This window comes from Halichoerus grypus, chromosome 8 (genome assembly GCF_964656455.1).
Source record: "Halichoerus grypus chromosome 8, mHalGry1.hap1.1, whole genome shotgun sequence".
NCBI classification, from domain to species: Eukaryota; Metazoa; Chordata; class Mammalia; order Carnivora; family Phocidae; genus Halichoerus; species Halichoerus grypus.
In genome coordinates, this window is record NC_135719.1 from 22393939 (window position 1) to 22407704 (window position 13766).

The 13766-nt window shown below is 50.4% G+C and overlaps 1 protein-coding gene and 1 long non-coding RNA gene across 6 annotated transcripts in view; one reads left to right on the plus strand and one right to left on the minus strand.

Annotated features, from left to right (window-relative positions):
* The window catches only part of LOC144382856 (uncharacterized), a 35074-nt gene extending 31647 nt beyond the window's left edge, over positions 1-3427 (minus strand). The window contains exon 1 of the long non-coding RNA XR_013450301.1: positions 1586-3427. This is a non-coding gene — a long non-coding RNA (uncharacterized LOC144382856). The remainder of the gene's footprint in view (positions 1-1585) is intronic.
* Positions 581-13590, plus strand: NR2F2 (nuclear receptor subfamily 2 group F member 2). Of its 5 annotated transcripts, none has more exons than XM_036082888.2 (3): positions 581-970; positions 8814-9341; positions 12111-13590. In XM_036082888.2, exons 1-3 carry the CDS (start codon positions 928-930, stop codon positions 12383-12385), a joined length of 846 nt encoding a protein of 281 aa, XP_035938781.1. In that variant the 5' UTR covers positions 581-927; the 3' UTR covers positions 12386-13590. The 5 variants fall into 5 exon arrangements, with proteins under 5 accessions (XP_035938781.1, XP_035938780.1, XP_035938783.1 ...); XM_036082887.2 differs by lacking the exon at positions 581-970 and adding an exon at positions 6624-7225; XM_036082890.2 differs by lacking the exon at positions 581-970 and adding an exon at positions 8473-8572.
* Positions 13591-13766: the final 176 nt, after the last annotated feature.

Sequence of the window (13766 nt, forward strand, 5' to 3'; positions counted from 1 at the left end):
CATTATTTGAAGACTTGAAATTGGGAACCCCTCCCCCCAAAAGAAATAGGTTTCCTCCTCAGGAAAGTTCTAGAATGGGGACTGGGAAGGGGGGGCATCTGCAGGGGAGAGGGAAAAATCACTTGGGGGGACACGAGTTAAAAGTAGAAAAATGAGGATTCCAACGGATTCCTAGGAAAAATGTTGCCCTCCTGTTTCAAGTTCTATCTTTGATCCAGGGTGAGGGGAGCCTGTCTGCCAGTCTGCTAGGCTGCTGCTTTTTCCCCCTCCTCTCCCACCTCTGTTTTTTTCCAACTTGCTTTAGGATTAGCCTCCATCCCTCTCGACCCCAAACAGTGGAATTTGGCTGTGCCTCGGGCCGTCTTGCTTTGCAATATCGCCTATAGTTGTTGGCGGTTTTCTGCTGAGGCTGAGCCGTTTGCTCCAGCCTCCGACTAAACTCATTAAGTTGGGAGATTTTTTTCAATTGGACGGGTGTTTTTAAAGTCTCGTCTTTCCAGCCCCAAACAAGGTGTAACAACGCACTCTTCCTTCTAAGGAATGAGATGAGAGACAAGGATCACTCCAGACATCTCCTACCTACGGTTTGGGGTTTTTTTTCTTAAAGGCGAGGCTTGCATTCCTCAGCAGCTATGTACAAAGCTCCCTGAAACCTCGTCTCTCTAAAGTTAGTGTGCAGGGTTTTCCAAGGCTGAGAACGCCTAATACATGGGGAAGCACTTCCTTGAGGTGGAAGATTTCTCCCTTCACCTTTCCTCTTTTTCCCTGCAGGCTAGTGCCTACTTTTTATCAGTTTGCACAATCGCTTAGATAAACACCGAGGAGGAGATTCTCTTTAATTATCAAAGACACATCTTTTCAGGGGGCCAACAAAGCGTTTATTTCACCCGCCAAACTAAAGGAGAGTTATTCCAGTTTAGAAGGAAGATGCAAGCGGTTTGGGACCTTGAACAAGGCAAATATGGTTTTGGTATGTTTACTTACAGTATTTTCTCTCTCTCTCTCTCCTTTCTCACTTTTCTCCTTGTGCTGTGTGGGGCTGGGGATGACTTGGGGCTTTTCAAAATATCGGTTTGCTAACGTGTATGAAATGCCTAGGACTGTGGTTTCAGAGGTTTGGGGAGGGGGGGCAGTCAATTCAATGCATTGCCATATTTTATTACATGTGTGTGATAGGAGAGGTGGTGGAGGGGGGAAGAGGGGGAAAATACAATTGCAAAGCTGCCAAAATATGATTAAACCGAAGCGTAAAGACTGCGGTGCCTCCCCATCTCCTCGTCCTGTCTCCTCAAACTCATTTCCTTCGATAGAGCAAAACTAAAAGCCAGTCCTATAAGGGTGCTTTTTTTTTTTTTTTCCAAGCAACAGACGACTCGGTTTTCTAGCAAAGGAGCTGCGAGGCTCGCACTAAGTATCAGAATTTACTGTTCGATTTGCCTCTGCGCTTCATTTTGCAACCTTGTGCAACTGACAGCCAGCCAGGCAGGGAGGGAGGAAAGCTCTGCCCGGCGCCCTCGGCCGCGGCTCGGGGAGGCGAGCGCTCGGTTAAAGCTAGGAGGAGAATCGCGACGAGAAGGGTACTCACCATCGAGCGGGGTGGTGGAGCTGGCGTGCGGATTTCAGGCAAACGTTTACCTTTTTGCTGTCTATTGCAACCGCGTCGGGCTGACTTAAGAAGCAATTCTGTGCTCTGTCCAGAACGTTCAAGGAACGGTTCCTCATTTTTAAAAAGCCAGCGAGAGAGACGACAGAGACAGAGAAAGAAAAAGAGAGGAGGGGGTGAGGGGGACGCACATAAACCCAGTTCAAGGGAAAAAAAAAAAAAAAAAACCATCACCTCTCCGCCAGTGACTCGGGAAACGCAGAGGTGGCGAGATCCGAGTCCGGTCCAACCAAGCTAGAGCCAATTAATTTTAAATCCTGAAGAATTATTCAGATTAAAATGTACAGAAGTTTCATTCTCCTATGCCTACGTGAGCTCAAAGTCGTTTCCCTTTAAGAGCTCCTTTTCTTTTAAAGTTGAATTTTAGGCAGCGAGGACTCTTACACTAGGGGGCAGACAGATACTGTACTTGCTCCAGTCTTAAGCAATTTTTTCCCTCCCAGCATATGCTCTGATTTAGCACTGTAAATTTTTCAGAGGACCCAACTCTGACAGCCCCTGGTGATTTTCAAAGTACCACAAGCCAGTGGTTAAAAATTGCATTGACTTGGAAGTTCAGAGGGACACAATGGAAGCCCCTTTCCCTATTCATGGAGCTCCAGTGTGGTGGAAGAGAAAAACACACACAGACTAGATTGAGGGAAAGGAGGAATTCAATGAATCCTGGTGGACAGAACTGGTTTCTACTGAGTTCAGAGTTAAACTCGGCATTTGCTGGGGTCTGTATTCATATTGTGATTTAATTTGGGGAGAATTACAGCCATCAGGCCACTTTCTGCAAGAAAATCATATTCCTGGGTGGGTTTACTTTTCTTTTTTTCTTTTTTTTTTTTCACCAGAGTAAAACAAATGTTTTTCCAACTTTCTCCAGCTAAATTAAAGCTTGCCATTCCTCTCATTAAAATAAATTTACATCTACAATAAAAGACTGGGCTGGATTTTTTTTTTTTAACAGTAACGACATATTGATATTTATCTGTTAGTCTTAAAGCTGTTTATTCAAGGGAAATGAGCATCTCTGAAGAAGACATTTTAAAATATTTTCCCCTCTTTTTTTTTTTTTTTCTTCTCAGTCTGCAGTCCTTTCTCTTCTTCTCTGCAGTAAAATTAACTATAATTGATAGGGTCATTTATTTATTTATTTATTTGGATTTTTTTGATAGCATCCCATAACTGAATGAATCCTAAAATGCAGAGTGAAACACCTCTGACTTTCATGGCAGCCCTGTGGTCGTGTGCTTTAGCAGGCTTCAGTTCTGTAAGAGATTGGGAAATTCTTCATTTTAAATCTGAGACCATCAGAGCGCACTTCAAATACCAAAAATCTCTAAGTGTACTGTGGAGGCTCTTCCTCCTCAAAAATTTCCCACTTCATGTCTGTAGAAGGTGATCTTACTTTGGAAGTGTCTGCACTCAAGAGGCGAGATTAAGATTTCCCTAGAATCAATTATTCCCATCTTCTATGAAATTGAGATGGGTATGCCCATTAGATTTCCTATTTCAACACAGTTCCGCCACATCTCTGTTGAGTTTGCCCCTAATCTACTGACATTTGTAGCATTAGGCAATCCCTTGAATCATAGGGGTTGAAAGGCAAGGAAAAAAAAAAAAAAAACCTTCTCTGAAATGATTTCTTTTCCATCCTTCTGTCCTCTTTAAGAGAAAGTTATATTGTGTCTCTAATCAACCTGAAATTCTCAGCCTGCCTTCTCTCTGTGGCAATCTCATTACACACCAGGTTTATGATAGTTCAGTGTCCACTATAGTTGGGTTGTGGGGTTTTTTTTTTTTTTTTTTTTACAACTTTCAAATAATCCCAGCACCTGCAGCTTTAGTGAAATACGTGATTTCAGCGGAAAAGGGGTGAGGGCTAAGAAGCTTTCAGGAATGAAGTGTAAGGGGGGGGGGGTTCCTCCTTCCCTAAAAACCAGCCCCTGTCTGTCTACATCTTCACTTAGTACCTACCTTGTATTCTGCCTGTGTGTAAAGGGTACTGAATGCAAAGTGCACACCAGCACAGGTCAATTATATGTCTGGTTTATGGTTTTTTAAAAATCTTTCATCTCGTCGATTTTTTTGAACTATCAAGGATGCTTTCCTGTGGTCATTAATTTACCCTTTATGTGTCCATGTTTCCTGAAGCTTAGCGTGTTTTATGTCAAATATTTTAATTGTTCATAAACCTGGTTGGCTTACCAGTTTACAGCTTTTCTCGGTGCAAAAATGTGTATGATGGCGTCAAAATTTTGTTCCATAAATGTTGAATAATCACAATTCACTAACTTCTCATAATCAAACCGAAAGGTTACTGCGTTGAAATATAGTGTATTCTGTGGGGGCAATTCTAGATGTTTGATGTTTAAAACCAAACACCCTGGAATTCAGAGACACATCCATGTTGATGATTTTAGCACATTGAGCAGAATGGCACAGGCTATGAAGTTGTTCTTATTGCAGTGAATCTCTTGAGATAGACTATGGCTTGTGTGTGGTTTTTGTGAGTTGTACTTGGTATTATTCCCAATTTGGAGCAGAATTTCTGGTTGTGTTTTAGTGACTATATGGATGCTTAAAAGGAACTTGAGGAACAATGAAGTTCGTACTCAACTGGTCCATGACCTAGAAGCACAGTCGCTGAAGTCTTTGTCTGTGTACATTGACAAATGTGCATCTGATACATGTGCGCTTACATGTGTGTACAGAGGGTATGCACAGGGGAGGTTGGCAGGCTGCTTCCGCTTGTCCATCAGCGGGCAGAACGGTCTATTCACCTCTCTCCACGATTGGGTGTGTGGCAGGACGTTGGCTTGTGAGTTAGCTATAACTAATGAGAGAGGATAAAGTTGAGGAAAATTGATTTTAATTGCGTCATGACAATGAGATGAAGTCTACTTGGGCTTCTCAGCATCCGAGAAGCTTTATTTGAGCAATTAAAATGTCAGGCCACATACCTGTGAAATGTTAACCCTACAAGGAAAAGATAGACGCTAAACGACTTTTTTTTTCCTCGACAAGGGAAAAAAGAAATAAGCCTCAAAACCAAGCAAGTGATCAGAGTTGATAAAGAGAAGGGTCCACCATCACCCGGATTTGACCAAATCTTTCGTTTGGTAAATGCCTCCAAGCTCGGTTCGCAGCACCTTCCTGCCCCCCCCAACCCATTACCCCTCTGCAAAGAAACCGGGGAACTTTTCTCTTTCTCTGGCATTGTGGGCACAAAGATGCGCCTGGAGTCCCGGGTGGTGCGCGAGCGGCGGATTTCGTGGCATCGCCAAGTTGCGGGAGGCGAAGTCCTCGATTCCATCCAAAGCCTCTCGCGGAGCCTTTAAGAGGCGTTGTGTGTGCGCGCCGCGCTCCTCTCCCCGCTGGGGCGGAAACCTCCGGTGCGGGGTGCGGAGAGCTCGGGGGCCGCGTGCCCGGGGCCGGCCCGGGCCCATCCCCCGCCTGGCGGTGGTGGCGGCGCGGCCGCCCCCTCCCCGCCCCTCTTGGCCCCCCGCGCTCCCCGCGCCGCGGCCGCGACGACACTCGCGCTAGGACCGGGCTGAGCCCGCGGCCGCCATGGCGGGGCCGCCGCGCTCCGGCCAATGACGACGAGGGGGCGGCGCGCGCGCGCCTGGCCAGGCCAACCCCGGCTGCTGCCTTATAAGGCGCGCCGTCACCATGGCAACGTGCGCTAAGTTGCAGCAGTCGTGTCAAAGTTCACTATATAGAGAGCTCAGTGAGCTGATCGCGGAGAAGCCACTTCTGCCAGCCCCGGCGCCTATAAATCGCATTCCCTCCCGCGCCCCCCTTTTTAGCATATTTGATCACTTTGATTCTCTGTTCTTTTCTCTCCGCGGTGTGTGTGTGCGTGCGCGCGTGTGTGTTTTCTTCTCCTCCTCCTCCTCTCCCCGAGTTGCCTCCTTTCTCCGGGTGCCGTGCTGCCTTTTTTCCCTTCTTTCATTCTTTCTCTCCGTCTTTTTCTCCTCCCTCTGCGCACGAAGGATGTGCTTCTAGGTGGTGATCTGCCCTCCTCTCTCTCTTTTATCATTTCTCCCCCGCCGCCGGCGAGTTGACTCTTTCCCTATGTGTGTGAGGCGGCGGCGGCAGCAGCAGCAGCAGCGGCTCCGGCGGCGGCAGCAGCGGCAGCAGCGGCTTCAGCGGCGGCGGCGGCGCTAGACGCGGCGGCTCCGGGCCCGACCCGGCGGCTTCGGCGGCGGCGGCGGCGGCGGCTCCTGCGGCGGCGGCGGCCCGGGCGGCCCGCAGGGAGCGGCGAGCGGCCTCCATCCGGCGAAGGCGGGCGGCGGCGGCCGGAGCGAGCGAGGCGCGCGCCGGGCGCCCGTGGCAGGCGGCGGCGGCGGCCCAGCGCCAGGACGACGCCGCGCAGCGCCCGACGCGGACCACTTTCATGCTGATTCCCCCGGACCCGGGCAGCGCTCCGGCCACTCCGCGGGCCGCCGGCCTCCGCCCCGGCCTGCCCGGCTCTCTGGGCGCGCCCGCGACCGGCGCCTCCGCTCTCCCAGTCCTCCTGATTTCGATGGCTTTCCTGAATGGCTGACTGTGGGCTGCCCTGGACTTGGCCCCCGGACAGTCGCCTCTCCTCCTCCTCCTCTTCCTCCTCCTCTTCCTCCTCCTACTCCAACTCCTCGGCACACCAGCTCTGAGAGCGAGAGAGTGAACGAGAGAGGGAGGGAGAGAGTGAGAGCGAGCGAGATCTTTGGAGAGATTTTTTTTTTTTTTTTTTTTTGCCTCCTACTTGTGTCTTGAAGCCAGACAATCGACTTGCAGCTCTCCCTCCCCTCCCTCTCTCTCCACGTTCTGCTCCCACTCTCTCTCCCCTGGCCCCTTCCCCTCTCCTCCGGGCGGAAAGCCCCCCGAAAGCAACAAAGCTGAGCCGAGGGAAACAAACAAAACAAACACACCGGGCCAGACAAGCAATCGACAAAACTTTGCAAAAGCAGAAACAAAAAAGGAAAAACTAATCAACCTCAACCAACCAGCCCCCGAGCCACCCGGGGCGCCCTCCCGCGCCCTCTCGCACCCTCGCACACACAAAAGGCGGCGCGCCGGAGCCCGAGACCCGGGAGCCGCCGCCGCCCGCAGCCAGGGGAGCAGGAAGTCCGGACGCGGCCCCCATAGATATGGCAATGGTAGTCAGCACGTGGCGCGACCCCCAGGACGAGGTGCCCGGCTCGCAGGGCAGCCAGGCCTCGCAGGCGCCGCCTGTGCCCGGCCCGCCGCCCGGCGCCCCGCACACGCCACAGACGCCGGGCCAAGGGGGCCCGGCCAGCACGCCGGCCCAGACGGCGGCCGGTGGCCAGGGCGGCCCCGGCGGCCCGGGCGGCGACAAGCAGCAGCAGCAGCAGCACATCGAGTGCGTGGTGTGCGGGGACAAGTCGAGCGGCAAGCACTACGGCCAGTTCACGTGCGAGGGCTGCAAGAGCTTCTTCAAGCGCAGCGTGCGGAGGAACCTGAGCTACACGTGCCGCGCCAACCGGAACTGTCCCATCGACCAGCACCACCGCAACCAGTGCCAGTACTGCCGCCTCAAAAAGTGCCTCAAAGTGGGCATGAGACGGGAAGGTATCGGCCTCTCATTTCTCCCCCCCCCCCCCTCGCCTGGGGTCCCGGGGCCCTGGGTGCGTTTGGCTAGCCTGCTCTGGGTAAGGACGCAGAAGCCCCAAGCTCTTCTCTTCGTGTTGCAGCTGAAAGGGGTTTTATACTAGAAGCAAGTTCTGCACTGGAACCCAGACCCCCAAATCCGCATGCTTTGGCCGACTGATTTCCTCCTCTACTTTCTCTTCGGGCTGTTTCATTTTCTTTGCATTGATTGCGAGTTCATTCGAGTTCGCCTTTCTGCGAGGGATGGGGTGTTGTCTGTTGTTGTTTTAAAGCCTGGTTTACTTCTTTGCCTTTCCTCTCGATTTCTCTCTCTCTCTCTCCCCTTGTTTTTCCTGCATGTTCAACATATGTCCCTCCTCCCCACCCCTCTCCCCAGCCCCCACCTTCTCAAAAAAAAAAAAAAAAAAAACAACCTGAGATTGTACTTTTGTACAGGAGGTTCAAATTACAAATGGCAATTTTATGCACTTCGCCGTATTAACGCTGCTGCCCGGGCAGCGCTCATGTGACCCTCCGTGGATTAACATTCTGCTAAAAAAAAAATACCTCTGTTTTCTTTTTTCCTTTCACTTTTGAAAGGAGGAGAGCGCGATAGGGAGCAGGGAAGGGTGGGCGAGGGGCCCTCGGCGGCTGCTTTCGCTCTGCGCGAGTTGGGTCTTTGTGATATAAAATTCGCCGAGCGCCGCGAGCCGTGCTCGGCCAATGGCGCGCTCGGCGCCGGGCGCGGGCTCCGGGCTAGGGCGAGCGAACGCCGGGCTTTCTTTGTGTTTCTGCGAGAGCGACTCTCCCGGTCCGGCGTCAGATAACAGCCCGAGCCCGAGCCTCGCCAGCTTTCCCCGGCCCTCTCGGGCCCTACCCGGGCTGCGCCGGCGCCGGCCGCCTGCTCCCCGCCTCTCCCCGGCTTCCTCTCGCCTCGGCCGGCCTCTCTCTCCGCCCTCTCCCTCCGTCTCTCTTTCTTCGCGCACACTGATTAGGCTGCCGCCAGACCTCGGCTTTCCGCTCGTCTCTCACCGGGGGGTTCCCCGCCGGGCTGGGGCTGGGGCTGCGGGGTTTGGGGGAGAGTTGTTCCGGGGTGGCCGCAGGCCGTCTGGGGTGAACCCTTGTGTCTTTTGCAAAAGCGTCTCACCCTCCCCCCCAGGCTCGCCCCTCCCGCTCCCTCTCCTCCAATCAATAAGAAATATCAGCTGTTTAGCAGTAAAGAAGAAAGATGCCCCCAGAATGCTACATCCCGCCCACAGTGCCGGGGACCCCGAGGCAAACTGGTCAATTCTGGGTCCTCGGCGGCCCAGCCCCGGGCGGGCCTCGGAGGCAAGTGTGCGGCTCAGGCTGCCAGAGCCTGCCTGGGTGGTGGCTTGAGGGGAGTGCTGCCGGGCTCCCGGCGACTTCCAGGTCTGTGGCCCTGGCGCGCTGGTGAGAGGGGCAGGCCTGCCCATTCCGGCGCGGCGCGGGGTCTGGGTCAGGTGGGGGTCGGGCTGGGGCAGACCCTGCCGGGGGAGCTGGGGAATGAGGCTGGTCATTAACTGCGGGGTGTCTCCTTTCCTCCCCGCAGCGGTGCAGAGGGGCAGGATGCCGCCCACCCAGCCAACCCACGGGCAGTTTGCGCTGACCAACGGGGACCCTCTCAACTGCCACTCGTACCTGTCCGGATATATTTCGCTGCTGCTGCGCGCCGAGCCCTATCCCACGTCGCGCTTCGGCAGCCAGTGCATGCAGCCCAACAACATCATGGGCATCGAGAACATTTGCGAACTGGCCGCGCGGATGCTCTTCAGCGCCGTCGAGTGGGCCCGGAACATCCCCTTCTTCCCTGACCTGCAGATCACCGACCAGGTGGCCCTGCTTCGCCTCACCTGGAGCGAGCTGTTCGTGCTGAATGCAGCACAGTGCTCCATGCCCCTCCACGTCGCCCCGCTCCTGGCCGCCGCCGGCCTACACGCCTCACCCATGTCCGCCGACCGAGTGGTCGCCTTTATGGACCACATACGGATCTTCCAAGAGCAAGTGGAGAAGCTCAAAGCGCTGCACGTTGACTCCGCCGAGTACAGCTGTCTCAAGGCCATAGTCCTGTTCACCTCAGGTAGGAAGGAGCCCTGCCCTCTCCTGCCCAAGGACTCCTAGCTCAGAGTTAGGGCCCCGAGAACTTGGGAGTCCCCAGAGTGAGCCCAGCCTCCCCCTTGAAAGGCCAAACTGTTGAGTGCAAACTTGGGAGTGGGAACTTTGTATAGGTGCTGGGCCTCTCCAGGCCCGTCCAGGGGACTAGAGAGGAAGGGTGGACTTCAGGAAGGTTGCTTCAGACACGAGCTCGAAAAATGGGCCATGGGAAAGCCTCTGGGGCCTGCCAGACTGGGATGCATGTCCCTGCTCCCTCCCTCAGCCCCGGCCTTCTGGGCAAGCTGAGCCTGTGCAGTCTCCCCTACCCCATGGCTCTCTCTCTGTCACCCTGGCTGAGCCTCCAGGAGATGCCTCTGAGCACTGGTGCTGTCCTGGCATCCTCTCTGCAGGGGAAAGTTTGCCCCTGCAGGGGAAAAGTTTGTCTGCTAACCCAGTAGGAGTTGGAGCTCCAGGCAAATCCAACCTGAGGGCAGCAATTTTCTAAACCCTATTCTTATTAAAACAGTGCAGACCTGCCAGGAGAGGAGGAAGAGTTGTCAGGAAGGGGCAAGAGGAAGAAAGGGGCCATCATAACTGTTCAGAATGTGTGCAAGGGGTGGAAGACTCTGGCCTCCTGCTTCCTCTGCCCAGGCAAACACTTAAGGCAATTTTCGAACAACTCAAAGTGTATGCCAACTTGGGCTGGATATGCATGTTGCCAGAGATATAAAACCATCACTGACTGCATTATGAAATCTAATTAGTTTGTATGTAGTTTAACCTGTGTGAGTAATAGATCTAATATTAATTAACTCTTGAGGCCAAATGATTTTTGAAGGTGTCCGGCTTTCCACTTTGGGCCACACCTGAGCCTTTTGGCTGCCTCCAGGCTGAGTTCAGCCTATCCCAAGTGGGTGGAAATCACCCCCTCCACACTCTTGGTCTAAGTTGTCAGCTGATCCCTTTGTCATGCCTGAGAGGGGAGAGGGGTTCCTAATTCAGAATAACAAACATTTGGATGTTGGTAGGGCTTGGACCCTAGAAACTGCAGTTTCCACAGCTTGTAATCCGGACATTAGGAGAGCTGAGTAGTTCCTGTGGCAGACAAAAAGACCCACAATCTCTTCTTTATTGTTTGAAGGAAATCTGGGGACCCCAATCATTAGCTCAATCGATTGCAGATTCTGAGTCCTTAACCCACTGTCTGTTATACGTTGCTGTTTTTCACACATAACCCCCCCCCCAACAGCCACCCCAAATTCTGCCTTAGAAAGTCCTTAGGTAATCAGTTAAAGGGCAGTGTCTGGGCAAGGAAGAGCTGTATGGAGAGAGGCTTGGATCTGGAGTATTTTTCTCAGGGGAACTGTCATAACTAGAACATTTGCTTGATGCAAATGTACAGGCAGGATATTCCCCTACCCCACAGCCACCTTCACCCCCATCCCACAACCCTGCTACACCCAGCCCAACATCCCAGATGATGGGGGTGTTGTTAATTTCTCGCTATCATTGTTAGCTCTTAGCCTTACCCTTGGTCTTTCAAGGAAAGAAATGCCTGATACTGTCGTAACAGTTTAATTTATTACTATTTGCAAAATGTAGAGGCCTGTGTGGAGAATGCAAATCGCCTCACAAAGAGATAAAGGTCCCTCTTATCTGATTCATAGGGAGACACACAGTGTACCAATGCAGAGGGAGGGAGTCCTATGCAAACAGATCTTTTAATTCCTGACCACAGACACCTATGCATTCTTTACATGCGGAGTCCTAGATACACACACGAGGAAATTGCATGTGTGTTCTGGCTCTTGGGCTGGAGGCAGTGGCGGCTGTTTTAAGGATGCACAATATGCATGTGTAGCCCCAGTCTTGTCTGGGGAACCCAAAAAGGTCAGGTCACAACCTGCACTGCCTTCACTGAGAAGCCTCTCTTTTCAAAGGCACTTATTGTATTTTTCCCATATCCGAAAGAGAAAAGTGTTTTCCTGAAGATAACAGGGAGGGGTTTCTTCTTGGAGGGACCTGGGTTTTTTAAAAAAAAAAATAAATAAATACATAAAGGGGGGTACGAGAAAAAGGGAGAGAGAAGAAAAGGGGGAAAAGAAACAGCTCAAATGAACAGAGAGATCACAGTTTGCATGGCTGCCCTTCAATAGGGCTGTACTGACAAGATCAGTTTTAAAGGGCCACTTAAATCAGTTTCAAAGACTGGAGAAAAATGAGTCGCCCTCTTTGGGGAGAATCTGAGGCTGGGTCGTGGACGCCATTACTAGAGGCTGGGCCAGGTTGTTGCCCTCCCCCCCCCCATATAATTATAAGCCAAACTATTATTTACAGAGGAGGAGGGGGAGGAGCCCTGGCAGTTTTGGTTTCATCTGTTTGTCTGTCTGTTTACTGACTTGAGCCAGATTTCACCCAATGCACTTGGCTTGGGCCTCCCAGTGCCCAAGTCTGAGGACTGGGACAGTGAAAGCCTGCAGTGCTCAGAGCTGTGTTTGACTTTAAAGCAAATACCCCAGGATCATCTCGTGCTCTCCTTCCCCCCCTCCCCGCCCCCCAGCCAGCTCCCCTCCGCCCAAGTTTTCAGTACAGAGAGGCACTTGCTTCAACTCCGGTTGGGGCAGTTTGACCGAGCCCTGTACACACACCTCATGTGACCCATTTCAAACCTCTTAATCTGATGACTGAATTCTTCTTCTTCTCCTCCTCCTCCTCCTTCTTCTTCTTCTTTTTTTTTTTTTTAACTTTCTTCCAGATGCCTGTGGTCTCTCTGATGTAGCCCATGTGGAAAGCTTGCAGGAAAAGTCCCAGTGTGCTTTGGAAGAATATGTTAGGAGCCAGTACCCCAACCAACCAACGCGATTCGGAAAGCTTTTGCTTCGCCTCCCTTCCCTCCGCACGGTCTCCTCCTCAGTCATAGAGCAATTGTTTTTCGTCCGTTTGGTAGGTAAAACCCCCATCGAAACCCTCATCCGGGATATGTTACTGTCCGGCAGCAGTTTTAACTGGCCGTATATGGCAATTCAATAAATAATAAATCAAAATAAGAAGGGGGAGTGAAACAGAGAGAAAGAAAAGGCAAAAGACTGGTTTGTTTGCTTAAATTCCTTCTGTTAAGAAAGGATATAAAAGGATGTTACAAGTTTGCTAAAAGAAGAGAGGGGAAGAATTTAATGGACTGTGAATTTCAAAAAAAAAAAAAAGACTGTCAAATGAACTTTTACAGAATGCATTAAAAAAAAAAAAAAACTCCTGTGTCGGTCAGAACAACTTGCTACTTATCATTTTTGTATAAAAAGGAAATTAGTCTTTTTCTTTTTTTGGTAAATTTTTGAAAAATATTGCTAAAAGTGCATTTAAGGAGATTGGGAGAAAATTAGCAGAATGGAGAAAGTAAGTCTTTTTTTTTTCCAAATTATTAATTGTCCTGTGTCTATGTACCTCTAGCTGTTCTTTTTTGTACTTTTCTGGTTCCAAACCAGTTTATTCTGTGGTTCTATAATAAGTTTTGATATAATCTTGGCTTCTTAAAAACTGTGTAATCCTTAAAATATATGTTCTGCAAGAATTAAAACTGAGTCCATGAAAATATCATAGGAAGACATAAAACTTTAAAAGGCAACTCAAAGATGGTGGAAACGCACTTACAAGTGGTGACCAAAAATTTTAGGTGAAGTTGAGCACTCTTAATCTGAAACTGGAGGAACCACATACAACACTTAACTTCCCCAACCCTGCCCTCCCCCCAAAAAGACACCATGACAAACCTAGCTTTTTAAAAATATTTTAAGAAAGAGAATGAACTGTGGAATTTATTGGCAGCCAAGGAATGTGTCCAAGACACATGCTGAGGTTTTGAATAAAAAGTGAACTTTTGTAATTTGAATTGGGTCCCGCTTAGTTCTTGAATTGTTACGAAAATCCTATATCTGTTTGTATATTTGCAAACCCTTTGTATTATAATTGTTGATATTTTCCCTTTTTAAAAAAATACCATTGAAATCAGCATGACAAAATAACACTGTTGGCACTTATAGGTAACGTGATTGATTCAGTATCTTAGAGTTTACAGTTTGTGTTTTTAAAAAAACTGAAGGTTTTTTTTTAAGTGCAACATTTCTGTATACTGTAAAAGTTATAATAACTGAACTGTTTGGTCGAGTCTTTGTGTGTTATATTCCAAGGAAAATTGAAAGTATTCAGAAATTAAAATATTATTTGATATCTGAAATCTGCTTGGCTGTCCCCACTCACTGTCTTTCTCATCCAGAAGAGCCCCTGTGAGCTCTCGCTGAGCCAGGCCGGGGGTCCATTTGTTTACTCCCCTCAGTCAGTTTGTTCAAAGGTGGACTAGTGTATTTGCCTGTTTAATTTGGGTGTGTGTGTGTGGGGGGGAGAAGCTGAAGTTAAT

Excerpts from the sequence above, each read along its gene's own strand:
- NR2F2 (XM_036082887.2), top strand. The coding sequence starts at position 6,784 with ATGGCAATGGTAGTCAGCACGTGGCGCGACCCCCAGGACGAGGTGCCC. Across the intron at positions 7,226-8,813 it reads AGTGGGCATGAGACGGGAAG|CGGTGCAGAGGGGCAGGATG; the intron begins GTATCGGCCTCT and ends TCCTCCCCGCAG. Across the intron at positions 9,342-12,110 it reads CATAGTCCTGTTCACCTCAG|ATGCCTGTGGTCTCTCTGAT; the intron begins GTAGGAAGGAGC and ends ACTTTCTTCCAG.